The sequence below is a fragment of the Parasteatoda tepidariorum genome, chromosome 2 (genome assembly GCF_982258835.1).
Source record: "Parasteatoda tepidariorum strain Cologne lab strain chromosome 2, Ptep-v5.0, whole genome shotgun sequence".
NCBI classification, from domain to species: Eukaryota; Metazoa; Arthropoda; class Arachnida; order Araneae; family Theridiidae; genus Parasteatoda; species Parasteatoda tepidariorum.
In genome coordinates, this window is record NC_141756.1 from 26,764,765 (window position 1) to 26,779,235 (window position 14,471).

At 31.1% G+C, this 14,471-nt stretch overlaps 1 protein-coding gene across 10 annotated transcripts in view; it reads left to right on the top strand.

The window, feature by feature from the left end:
* The window catches only part of LOC107442351 (protein Obscurin), a 281,510-nt gene extending 277,509 nt beyond the window's left edge, over nucleotides 1–4,001 (top strand). For all 10 annotated transcript variants that reach the window (XM_087157050.1, XM_087157049.1, XM_087157051.1 and 7 more), the window contains 2 exons: nucleotides 1,425–1,763; nucleotides 3,811–4,001. In XM_087157050.1, coding sequence (XP_087013176.1) covers nucleotides 1,425–1,763; nucleotides 3,811–3,841 — 370 coding nt within the window. In that variant the 3' untranslated portion in view covers nucleotides 3,842–4,001. The remainder of the gene's footprint in view (nucleotides 1–1,424; nucleotides 1,764–3,810) is intronic.
* The last annotated feature ends 10,470 nt before the right edge of the window (nucleotides 4,002–14,471 follow it).

Below are 14,471 nucleotides of genomic sequence, written 5' to 3' on the forward strand. Positions count from 1 at the left end.
TTTTAATGAATCAAAATAAAATTCTCGGAAAACTCCTAATCATTCAGAAGCCCTCTTCCATAATTTACTTAGAAAATTGCTTGAAACTTTTTTAAAATTTTTAAATCAGACTTTGTTCATAAGTTACAAAATACGATTCACAATTTTAAAATGTTTTCTGCGCATGCATTGTATAAAAAGGCTATTTTAAATGGCCATATCTTGTGCAATTTTTAACGAATTTTTTCAAATTTTAAAATAATACTTTTGTAAAGAAATATGTATTTGTTACACAGTAAGAAAACGTCAGGTAAAAAAAATTAGCTTTATATAAAAGTGTCCATATCTCCATGAATATTTTAGCTAGATTTACGAAAGTTGGAGTAGTTACTGCTTATATAAACCAAAGTAATCGATATAAGTTATAAGCTTATTTTAATATGTTTTGGCATAAGGTGTTCAAATATAGTCTTTTTTGTTCGCAATTTATTACCGGTCCCTGAAACCTCTAAAAACGTTATTCATACGCATGAGAATTGTAAGCTATTGTACTTGTTAGTCATTGCGTATCTCCTTTCGTACAGTAGAAAAATTTAAGCTTTAAGCGTGATAATACGTGATTTTTTATGCATTTAACTACATACACTACAAAGTTGATTTAATTACTAATTTAATTAATTTCATGTGTGGCACTTGTTATCAATTTCATATTTGATAATGTCAAATTATTCCTCTCAACTTGCTTGTTGAATGTAAAATACGTTATTTTTTTTGGTCACCTGAACATTTCCTGTATATTTAAAGCTTAAATTCTGCATTATGAAAGTGAAAAAAAATTGTTATAAACACTAAGCATTACCTGCATTAGGTTTCATGTTCAAAACCTATGTCTTGCATTAAATGCCATTGAGTAAGTATAATTATTGGTATTGCTTTGTCTTTCTATTTTCTTAATTTTTCACGTTTTCTTTATTCATTAAAATTTTCATTATTTTTATGTCAAAACAATTTTACCACTAAGAATCTTACTATGCCATCCATGTGATACGATCCCACCCGCTATATTTTAGGATAGCAATTATTACCAACTGTGCCAAAAGCGTTAGCTTTATTCTCCAAACCATCCACGTGCAAATCAGGCACCCGTCTTCTTAACTAATAAATTAATTACATACTAGCATTTGCATATTAAATGGAATCTGTTTAAAATTTTAACAATAATAGCGCTGTTGTATCTACTGATATGCCATCTGTCTTCTAAACTATTCGGACGTCATATCAAATATAATCTTCTCTAAATCATCAACGCTAAAGCGTAGTACTGGAACTAATTATGTAACTGCGTCCTATTTAAAAATGAGCCATTTACGTCGCCATTATTATTTTTAGTGCAGCATCTTTTTCACTGTGCATTTTAAATAGATATATCTGGATTTTTTCTCCAGGTTAAGTGGTGTTTCTCCATTCCGAGGAAGAGACGATGAAGATACCAGATCGAATGTCACATTCGTTCGATACCACTTCGAACATTTGCACTCCGACGTTACAGCCGAAGTAACGCGTTTCTTATTGAACATTTTTAAACAAAGTCCCATCAAAAGACTGACCATCGATGAGTGTCTGGAGCACAAATGGCTCGCACCAAGTGAGTACATGATCATGAAGAGGGAGAGTGCCAGGTTCCTTCCAGACAACCTTATAGCCTTCGCCAAACAGTTCCACGCCACCAAGTACGAAGCAATGAATCCTGAAATGCTTACTTCACTCGGAATGTCTTCCAATAAGTAAGTCCCAATCCTTTTGTTTTCTCATTCTATTTAAAGAACTTTGGTAGGGTTTACTATCAGCTTATGCCAATTAATGCAGTAGTTCCTAATCTGTGATGGAATTCTGTACCCCCATCCTTGAAATGTTTTAATGATGAGATTCCTATTTAGTATAGAGATTCTGATCTCCATTTTATTTTGAAAAGTTCTTTAATGCTGTGGTTTCTAACCAGTGAAGATATTCTGATCATCTTACTTTAAAATGTCATTTAATGCCGTGATTCTTAACTGGTGAGGGGATTCTGATCATTATATTATGTTCTTTAATGCAGTTGTTTCTGACCAGTTAAGCGAATTTAATCATCATCATACTTTACAATAAGTCATTTAATGCGGTGATTCTTAACTGGTGAAGGGATTCTGATCATTATATTATGTCCTTTAATGCAGTTGTTTCTGACCAGCTAAAGGTCTGGTTTCTTAGGACAAGCGCCTTATCTGGGCGTCAACGGGACGTCAACGTCACGCTGACGCCAACAAAATACTGGTTTGTTAGCTCAAGGCCTGGTTTCTTAGAACTAGCGCCTTATCTGGGCGTCAGCGGAAAGTTGACGTAGAGCTGAGCCCAAAAAATACTTTTTTGTTAGCTCAGCGTGAGCAGTCGGTCCAACGCAGGCATTATCTCTCATTGCGCTTGCGTTAATAACGTAAACAAATATTTATTTTGAATTTGTATTGATTTTGTTATTGTCGACCAGTGTTTTAGAGAACAAATAATGACTTTGTCCAAGAAAAAACACATTATAGCTGAGCTAAATGAAGAGTGCTATGTTTAATGAAGAAGCAATGTTTAATATCAAAATCAAAATCTTGGCTGATTTCAATGTGCTGTTGGATGTTGTCCGCCATTGCTTCTGTGGTTAACGTCACGTTGTAATCCAACTGCAGTTGAGTTGGACGGCAATTGTAGCTCAAGATGAGCGTTCGATGACGTATGGTATCAAACTCACAAATGGACCAATCAGAGGTCAGCGCTGATTTCCAGCTGATGGCGTCCTGTCCTAAGAAACCAGGCCTTAAGTGAATTTAATCATTATCATACTTTACAATTAGTCATTTAATGCAGTGGTTCTTAACTAGCAAAAGGATTCTAAACACCATCGTATTTGGAAATGTTTTAATACAGTGGTTTTTAATTAGTGAAAGGATCTTAATCCCCATCTTATTTTAAAATGCTCCTCAATGCAGTTATTCTCAACCAGTCATCCTCCTATGAAGAGTCATTTAATGCAGTGGTTCTTAACTAAAGATAGGATTCTGCTCGGCATTTCACTTTCCTAAATTTATAGTCTTTGATTCATTGATTCGATCGATTTTATTGCATGTAAAACATTCTTGCAATTTTTTTATTTTTACATGAGTCAATAACAGTTACAAAAATTTTTTGTTGAAAAAAAAAGGGAACACAGACTTTGTGAAAAATTTTCGAGGATAATTTAAAGCAGTTATAAATTAATCAGCCATGCAAAACTGATGAACCAATTAAATAATAATAATGATAATAAAAAAATGAAATAAACATCTGAAGTGTGTCAGTATGCCCGCCAAAAATGTTTTGAGCTGATTTGAATTTCATCACTTTCCTTTACTAAATAGAAAACGCTGACTACTTTTCCCCGTTATTTTGACAGCTTTATACTTAATAAAGTTTCGAGTGATTTAGTAGCTGATAAAAATTTCCTCACCCCCGAAAAATGTCATTGAATTTTAGGTTTGCTTAATTTGTGCTACTAGAAAAATAAAAATTAGTAATTATATAGATAAATTAATTAGTAATTTTCTGAATAAATTACTAATGTTGATTTTATGAACCACTAAAATAAAGTATAATATGTTCTTAGTTATAAACATGTTGAGTCTTATTTTATTTCTGCAGTCTCAAATTCAATTTATGTACAATTATATACTTTTAAGGAATTAAAAAATGAGAAAACTTAGACTATGACAAAACTTTTTTGTCTTTCTTATTTGTTATGAATGTTATATTTGATTTTTATATTTTCAGAAATGATATGAAAATTGATGACTTAAATTAACATTTGCAAAAAAAGATCGCAGAATGGAAGGTGAATGTTGACAAAATATTTTTGAACAAACTGTATGAAATGTACCTATGTACAATCTATGTATTTGCATTAAGAAATTAATTATTTATAGTGATGTGCAGATTGTCAATAAATTTCATTTTATACAAAACTAGATTATATGTGTTAATGCATTATTCTACTCGCAATTAACTCTTTGACGCAGATGAAACACCGGTGACCCTTGTATATATATATATATATATATATATATATATATATATATATATATATATATATATATATATTGCTGACGCTCTAATTACAAGCAAAAATATATTTTGGTATTTTTTAATTATTAAAGCCGTTTATTTGTTACTCAAAACATCTGTTAGATTATTGTAATATGTACTAAAATATAAAATCCAAGAAAATTAGTTCGAAAAAAAACCTTAAATCCCATTCAAAAATTTATTCAAAAATTACTCAAAAATGTAACAATAATTGATTTTGTAAATTGACGAAATCCAAGGATGAATAACTATATTTTCTCGATCTCAAAGAATTGCATTTAAGTACAAATTTGAAAAATTATTGCCTGTGAGTGATCTGTGTCTGAAAGATTGTGCCTTTCACTCAGAAAAAGACATCGGCGTTTCATGCTCTATTTTATAACTATAAATTATTAACATGCTAAATATGATATTTTCCACTTATTTTAACCTGAAGTGATACAAGATAATGAATAAATATAAAACATATGTTCAATATAAATTTTGCGACAAAGAGTTAATGAACGTTCTAACAAATTTAGTGTTCCTGAGAATATTTTTTAGCTTCTTAAGTAGCCTGAATACCTTCGGAAACGTAGCTTAAGCCACTTAACTGGTCTATCCGTACACCATACGTACTATTCATGGGAAATTAACGCTAGTTCACATTACTTAGTATTTCGAATTATCCATGTTCGAACTGAAAAAAAAATCGTCTGTAGTAACGTCTGTAGTAAATACACTATCACTGCTATCACTGGAAAAATATATTCTGAAACTGCAGAAAATCCGTCACTACATCATTTAACGTGATAGCAGCAGTAAAATTACCAAAAGTAATTAAGCGTCTTCTCCGTCGATATTAGTATGGCGATTTTCCTACAGTTCCCCTAACAAATGCGTACATTTTCTCTAATGACTTCGCTTTTCTTCACAGAACTTATTTTTTTTATTTCAATTAATATATATTACCATTATTAATTAAGCATTGGTGTCAACAGTAATACGGCGACTTTCTTACGACTTTTAAGAAATAGAAGTAGATACGAAAAAAAGAATATTACTTGCAAAATTCTAGTAACTAAAACTAGAAGTTATATACTCTATAACTTTGCGATACAATCTTTGCAACGTGTTTAATAGTTAAAAGCAAACATATTTCGTGTATTTAAAGGATTAAACATTGGCATCTAAGGAAGGGATAAATTAGTATTAAATTAAATAATCTCGTTCATTTATTCCATAGCTTCAATCAAGTTAATATAAAAATTTAAACCAAAAAAATACAATACTTTTTATCATAACATATAATTCAGTTTAATTTTCAAACACATTTCAAAAAGGTGATATAACAATTGTTTTTATTATTTTTACAAATTGTAATATTATGTACACTATTTAATCACTGTTCCGTTACTCCTTATATGTTATGTCATTAAATGTTTAAAGAAAATAAGCTTAAAACTGGCTAATTGAACAATGTTATTCTTACGGAAAAATATTAATAGTAATTTTTGTTAAAAATAAAATAGTACCCGTTACAGGATAAGAAAGTGAAGAAGTTTGAATAATATTATGGCCTCAAAAATCTTCCAAAGTTTCATTGCATGAAAAACTGTCTGAACGGATGGAATTGTTAGAATCTATGTTTAGTTGTTCATTTTTATAATAACTGAATCTTCAACTTTAACATTCGATACAATTAAATAATTGACTCATTATTTGTAAGCTTAACATTGTGCAGAGGGCATAGTAAGATTAATGTACTCCTAATTCAGATAAAATAAAGGTCTGGTGTTGTTTCGGGGACCTTATTAAGTCTCTGCACCACAGTGGTAAGAACTTCTACCTTCTGCTCATCCTCAATCACTGACCATTCTGTCAAAGGCATTATTTCCGATATGTGATTGACAATGTAATCCAGTGCAGCAGTTTTCAACTGCTGGTGCTTGTTCATATCCGCAAATTTAAAAATTTCACTGACATTAACTATTGTAAAAGCACTCATCAAATATGTGACACATTTATCTTTCAGCGAAGGCACCTGGTACTTATCTGAAGCCATCATCAGTTCTTTTGCGAGATCACAATCCATTTCTTCAACAAATCCGGTGTACAAATATTCCAATAAGGCCTGCGTCGTATCTTCGTCTTCAGGAAAAGTAATAATACCATTTTTGCTTTCTGTCATGTCCGGGTCGTCATACATTTTCAAGAAGTAGGGTGATCGAGCAATCAGAACAGATTTATGTGCTCGTAGCATTGTGCTTTCATCCAACTTCAACACCACGTCTGTATGCTTTTTACTCAAAAATAATTCACGCATGTCATTCTGCAAAGTTAATAAACTGTCTGTATTGGTAGAATACTGAAAATTCGAAGGCGTTTCTAATTGCCTACCATTAGTTACACAAAATTCGAACTTCAACGTCACTTTCCTGCTCTCGTGACTGTATTTTTCTAGGTCAAGACTTGTCAAAAAAGGACTAAACTCCCAAACATCATCAGTCGTGTCCGATTTAAAGAAATATTCACCACTTTCACTTTTAACTACTGCTTCGAGTGCATCGATCAATATTATTTTACAACGCACTTGACGCTGCAAAGGAGAATCGCTTTCGATTTTGCTGATTTTTATGACAATTAAATCCTTGTAAGTTAAACCTGATTTTGAGAGTTCAACTTTCAGCTTTGTATTTTCTAAAATCAAAAACTCGTTCCACGCTGTGTCAACCAGTGGCAAACTTACTTCCCAAATAAAATTGCGTGATTTTGTTCCTATCTTGGTTCGAATCTCGCATCCTATAGGAGGGTGAGGGCATTCAACTTCACTTCTCATGTGGCAACGTAGCATAAGTCGATTTTCACTCCAGGATAGCTCGTCGAGCTCAGCACGTTCTTTTTCCAGAGTATAATATGAAGAATTAAAAGAGATATGGAATGGTTCATTTTTTCCTTCAACTGTCTCCAAAATCGTTCCATTAGGATCAATCATTTCTATTTTATAATCAATCCATATTTCGCCATTTGTGTCATATCTTCTTAAATAACATCGCGTGACCTCTGTATCATAGGGGACATCTCTGGGTACCAGGTGTAGTTTCCACTTGCTTCCTCCAAAACAATCAATTTGGAAAAAAGGACTCACGATTTCTTCTCCATACTCATGGCTACAAAAAGAAAAATTCTCGATGAGCCAGGTGACAATAAATTCTTCACACGACATAATTTTGAATTTTGTGCAACAATCTGATGCAAGACGAATGAAATAAATTTATATCTTTTCGAATAAGGTGAGAAAAGCAAAAAGAAAGATATTTAAATCTAACTGAAATCATTTAACTATAACATAAGCTGAGTTATCTTATCTCTCAATATCTCATCGAAGTTTCGTTTTCAGAAAAGCATCTATTGTTCCATTTGTAATATTCACTTTGTCATGAAAGCCTTTGGTTTTGTTTTGATTTTATTTATCAGCAGACAAAGTTCAGAAAACATATATTGCATCGTGAAAAGAGATAAGACAGGATTTCGTGGGAAATTTCCCTTATATATCATTCTACTTTTTTAAAAAAAATTACTAATTTATTAATTAGTAAACAAAAAAAAACTCCATTTGCGAAAGCTTACAACTTGAAATGCTGCTTTCTTTGGGAAAAAAAAAACTTTTGAGTTACATTTTTTTTGTTCGATAGTTAATTTAACGATTTTTTAAATCTTTTTAATATATATATATATATATATATATATATATATATATATATATATATATATATATATATATATATATATATATATATACTCTATAACAAAAAAAATCGACGCACCAAGAAGCAATCCTCCGACTGCTTTGAAATTTTGTATGCATGAATGTTTTGAACAGATATGGCTGGAATGATGCCGACTGGGAACGTATAGTCTTTAGCGACGAATCCCTCTTCCAACTGTGTCCTGACGATCATCGAAGACGTGTTTGGAGACGCACCAGGCAGAGGGGGGATCCTGACTTCACTATTGCACGCCGCACCATCCCTGAACAAAGCATTATGGTCTGGGGTGCCATTTCCTTTGACAGCCGGACCCCTTTGGTCGTCATTAGAGATACACTTACTGCACAGCGGTATTTCGACGACATCCTAAGACCTGTTTTTCTACCGTTCCTTTTGCAGCACCCTGGGTTGGTTTTTCAGCGGGACAATGCCAGACCACATACGGCACGTGTTGCTATGAACTATCTGCAAGCTTGTCAAACTCTTACTTGCCCTGCCAGATCCCCAGATTTCTCTCCCATCGAGCATATCTGGGATATGATGGGAAGGCGATTGCATCAGGCACGGAATGTTGATGACCTCGTTCGACAATTGGATCGAATTTGGCAGGAAATACCGCAAGAGACCATCCGGGAGCTTTATCGGTCTATGCCACGTCGTGTGGCAGCTTAGAGGCTAGAGGCGGGTCAACACCTTATTGAACTTGTTACTGTAACTCGTTAATAAATTATTCAATTGCTCTGTCTTCTATTCTATTGTCTTCCTATCCACCAATTTTCGTTTCAATCGGACAACTCCTTCTTATTGCGTCGATTTTTTTTGGTATAGAGTATATATATATATATATATATATATATATATATATATATATATATATATATATATATATATATAAGTGGATGATTCTCACGAAATACAATTTGCAGATTTTTGCTCCTAGATCTACTGAAAGAACTTTTTTCAACAAGTTTTTTTAATAAATAGCATTTAATATTATTTTTTAATATTAGCATTTTTAAATGACTTTGCGCTAGCATTGACTGTTTTGCATATTTAAAGAAATTAATTGAATCTCAAAATGTCATTTTCCTGGTATGCCACAATATAACAATATTTGCTATAATAACTAGCTTCAAAACTGTTCATAAATTTTTCTATATCTATTTTTTTATCTCAACTGCTTTAATTATTTCTAGAATATATACAGGGGGAATTATTTCAGAAAACTTTGTTGAAAAAAAAAAATTCCGTCAATAATTTGTTTGTCACATAAAAATTGTCATTTTCCTGGCCGCTTTCTTTTAGTTAGTAATTAATTACTAAAAAAGATCGCGCAAGCAATCAATAACTTAGTTAAGAGATTGATTAGAATACCATTAGATCAGAGCACGTTTTATTGCAGGAATAGATAACCAAATATCTGAGTATTTCAGGAAATTTTAATAAGTGAGTAGGTTGTTATCTTATGAATTAAAAAAGTTGTGTGAAAAATATATTTTCCGAGAAAATCATATTTTCCATAAAAAATTTAGATCGCGAAATACCGATTTCTTTTGTGCCTCTCTTCTCAAAACACAAATGTTCAAGAAATAAGAACACTTTCAACTTTTTCCAAGTTAAATCTCATATAGCCTGGATTAAGTAGGCTCTGAGTGGGTTTAGATCTTCTGTTCCCAAATGGTGTTCCGCGGGACTCTGGGTTTCCCTTGAACGATAAAATGGGTTCCGAGAGTTTTAAGTTTTTAAACCAATGATGATTTTAAAACCTGTCATTATATAATTATATCCAAACAACAAACCATCATTTACTTGATATTTCGGTTATTTAAGAAAAATAACAATAAAAAAGAATTCAAATATTTTTTTAAAAAATAATATTTCTTACAAAAACACTATATTGGTCACATTATAAGGGATCCACATTTATAAAAAAAATTCCACATTTATAAAAAAAAGAAACTGCATTATCATTTCTCATTGAGCCGTTCAATATAAAAAGATCAAATCATAGAATAATGAGTTAAGATTACCCTTTTCAACGTTTATAAGTTCTTTTTTGAAAACTATAATTCAGTATACTTGATTCGCTTTCAGCTAAAACAAATTTAGAACTGGTCCACTCTACGTCTGCGAATTCAACTGTTAAATATAATAAAACTTATAATTTTAAGTCCAATACTGCGATAAAACGATAATTGAATAAATTTCATCCCTCATATTAAATATTATCAAAATACTAATCATGTTCAATTCCGCAGCCTTGTATTTTTGAACCCAATCCAGAAGACAAGGGAACCCGTGGTTAAGGTATTCGGACAAATTTGCCTTTACGGAGAACGTTTTGATGGAACTAACCACTAAACCATGAAAACCTCCACTGTTAGCCTGACTAGAAAAAGACTGTAACCCATGATCCGTCTACCACTGAGAATATTTTAAGTCAGCACTGTGGTCTTTTGCGAGCCTGGATCGGAATTCGTATCCGCCAGCCATAGCTGGGATTTGAACCCGGTTCGCCCCATTGGAAGGCGAACGTTCAATTATTATTGGTACTGACTATTGGTGATGATTTTGAGGTGGTTAGTCGGGAAAATAGATCCTTGGCTGCGCCAATGTATTTTTGTGAAACTTAATTTCTATCACCAATTTCCTTCCTTACCTTTTTCAAATTTTAGGCATTTTTGGAAACTGACGTTTTAAAAATTAAATTTAGAACTGATCATTGTTTATAATTAACATATATTCTTGTGTTCTTAAACACGCTTTAATAGTCAGCATCAAAATTGATTTACAAGTTAGACTTGTAGGGATCTCATAAATCATCAATAAACTAAAAAATACGTCAATAGGTAACAGACCAGACAATTTTACAAAATTATAATTTATTTATTTTTTACCACCACGTGTAAATTTTTTCTGGTTTATCATGGAAGACTCAAATATTGAATATAAAAATGTATATTATTTGTATCCTAAGTATATTCGTTGCATCCTATGTATATTCCTTGCATCCTATGTACATTCTTTGCATCCTTTATATATTCTTAGTATCCTAAGTATATTCTTTGTATTCTTTGTATCCTACGTATATTCTTTGTATTCTTTGTATCCTACGTATATTCTTTGGATCGAATATGGTTTACAGACTCACTTTGTGTATGTCATGCACCACTTAATAAAGTTACGGTTATTGACTTTAAAAATTTGGTAATTGGCTGGACAACATAAAAAATTTTTTTAACCTTTTTCAGAATTCAAAGATTTTCAAAATCAATCTTTCAGCCAAAGATTGTTTTTAAAGTGAATATTGCCACTTACGGAATCATGAAAATAATATCAAAAGTGGTATCATCTACAAATGATTATCATAAGTAACAGCTCTGACAGTAACAGACAGGACACTTCACTTGGACAACACAAAACAATTAATATAAATCAGGAAATACAATGGACCCCGCTTAAAAGAATACCATTTGCATCCAATATTAATACAGCGTTATTCGATTAAAGGTGGAGTGCTTTATTCAATCTTAAATACTTAATTTTTACAAATTTTTAATGGGGTCTAATGCATAGTATAGTGCTTTGTCACAAATTCAATTTTATGATCAATAAATAATTACAATTTAAACTGTCTGTGTCAGTATGAAATAGAAGTGTCATTTAAAGTTTTATGAAAATAAATATTTGCTAACGAAAAAAATATTACAGGTACGATGATATTATTTTGTTCTTTTCAAAAAAATTTGTGTTTAAAGACTAACTTTATACCCGTTTAATTCGTCGATTTATCGAATTTCGAGTTTCCCTTTCTTATTTTTTATCAGGGACTTTCAGGGCTTGCGTATTCCTTCCAAGACTTCAAATTTTTACTTATTTATTTATATATCCTCGCTACTCTAGAAATTTCAAAATAATTTGCCATTTCAGTAAGGGATTTTTGATATTCGTTTCTTCAAAACTTCTCTATTTTTTTTCTTTTACGATTATATAAAATCATTCCTTTTCACAGTCATCTTGTATTCACTGGAGTGAGAATTGATTATTCTACTTTAGAGAAAGACACACTGTAGACTAGTGTGTTAGGTTTTTGAAACTTTTTCTTATCAAAGCTAATAGCACACCAGGAGGGGACCATTGCTCATAAGTCTTCAAGGCGAAACAAAATCATTGTGTACCTTTCAGCTTTCTAAATTATGTATGAGTGAAGTAAATCAAAGAGGGATAGAAACCCCTCATTCACCCCAATGCCAGCAAGATGAACTGTCAGCAAAATTTGATTAATTCTTAAGCTATACTCCTAACACCTGTTCAGAGCAACAAATGAACAGGAAGTCCCTTTTGAAGTGATTACCTGTTGTTTCATTCTAGCTGGTGAAAGAATTTCTTAATTTTTTTTACTTTTTTTTTCATTTCAGTACCTCTTCTTTATGTAATTAAGCGAGGACTGAAAACAACAAATATCCATTTAAACGAGGAAATTTAATATAGTTTCATATAAAATGATTTGGTTCCATTAAATTTTATTCATATAAGTGGGTTATTAGATTAGATTATATCCGATATACAATTAAGTATACACACATCTTCTAGATTTATTATAAAATGCACTTTTTAAAATGAATAAGTGTTTTGAAGTTATTTTGCACATTAGAAATTAGTAAACTAAAAAAAAAGAACTTTTTATGACAGTGTGTTTTCGAGGATTGTTCTTTGCCAAAAATGTATAGAAAATAAGGCGCTTGACAAATTCCTTTATTATTACATATAATAACTTAATACGCATTTTCGAAAACCACAAACATCCAAATCTATTTAATTTTAAAAGAAAAATTCTTTTGTCTGACTCCAAAAATGCATCAAATTTGAAATCCATTCAAGTACGTATACCTTAAGTTTGGGAATAAAACAGCTGCTTTCGGTTTTTGTAAAAGATAACTTTACTTTCAATATAATCCTTATAGCTTTAGATAATACATTTTAATTTTGAAAACAAATATCATTGACCATTTTATAATGTGCATTTTCTATGTACAGAGCTCAATAATAATACTGATAATAAACGGACCTCGGATTTCTAAAATTCAATATGGTTCGAAGGAGTTGCTTCATATTTGCTAACTAATTGATGCAGACGATATTTTACACTTTACGAAATTAGACATAAATATCGGATTGTTGACATACAAAATATTAATTGCAATCGGGAAAAGATGGTCCTCTAAGCTTGAACAAGCGAATCACAAAATTTTGCACTCAATTATAAAATCCGTATATCCAATGGTAGTTTCATGCAAAAAATAATTTTTTGTATATATTTTTTATTATTTTATTTAATAGTAGTCGAAACAAATTTGAATTGCAATTCAACAATTTTCTTACATTATTCTAAAGAATGAGTTTTACATGATAATATATAAAATGTGAGCGAAATCGGTCAAATAGTTCGTGGGAAATCGAATTTTAAATGTAGAACTTTTTTAAATTTTGATTTCTCTAAAAAATATTCAACCGATTTCCTTCAAAGTCTGCAATTTACCATTTAAATCTGCATGCTTTAAAATATTGTGAAGAAAAAATATTTATACCTTTCTATTGAATATTTTTCTAACTGTTATTAAATAAAAGAATCAAAAATTATATGTATTTAATAAAAGTTATTATTTACATGTGATTGTAGATAAACGAATTTTATAATTGTTTACAAAATTTTTTCAATTTGCTTAAAAAAGTTCTCGAGATGTAACGAAATACGAAAAGAAAATTTAAATGAATAAAATAACATTGAGGGGACCAAACTTTGGACCTCTCTCCTGTCTAAACTACCGGTTTATGTTTATGTGATTATTCAGAGAATATACGTTTTTCTGTCTCACTTTGTTACTTAAAATATCGTCTGCAATAAATAATTAGCGTATTTGAGGTTAATCCCGTGACCCATTACTATGGACTTCTGGAGGGGAGAATCCAATCATTAGATTGAAAGTTAATCAGCGTAATCCATTTTTTTTTCCGGCACATTTTTTTAAACACGCATTTCGAGCTCTATCCTTAATAAAGAGCTCACAAGAGTATTTCTTACAATTCTACCACACATCCATTGTTTGATTGCAGTCGAAGTAACAAGACCACCTAGATTCTTTATCTTGGGTGGTCGTGTGATCTATGTTCTAAAAGTCAGTTTACATTCATAAGCAAAAGTGTATATTACACTGTCCTGCAGATATCCATTCAAGGATGGATTCACAATACAAAGAGTATAACAATCCATTATCTGTTATTTCTATTTACCTGGAAATATACAATAACGCAAATAACAATACGCACGCCCATCAGAGAGATTCGGTGAAACGACCCTTACACGATGAAAAATGGCTGATCTTAACCATGTTAATATTTTAAATTCATTTTTCCTTCCTTCATCTATTATTTTAAATAGTTTGTATAATTACCATTAAAAAAATTTTATAATTATTTAGCATTTTTTATTTATTGCATGTTAGAGTTTATTTTTCAATTCTTATCAACCCTTTATAAGGCAATGAGTATACTTCCCACCCACCAAAATTTTTTCTCCCTTATCTATGATTTATGCCGCAA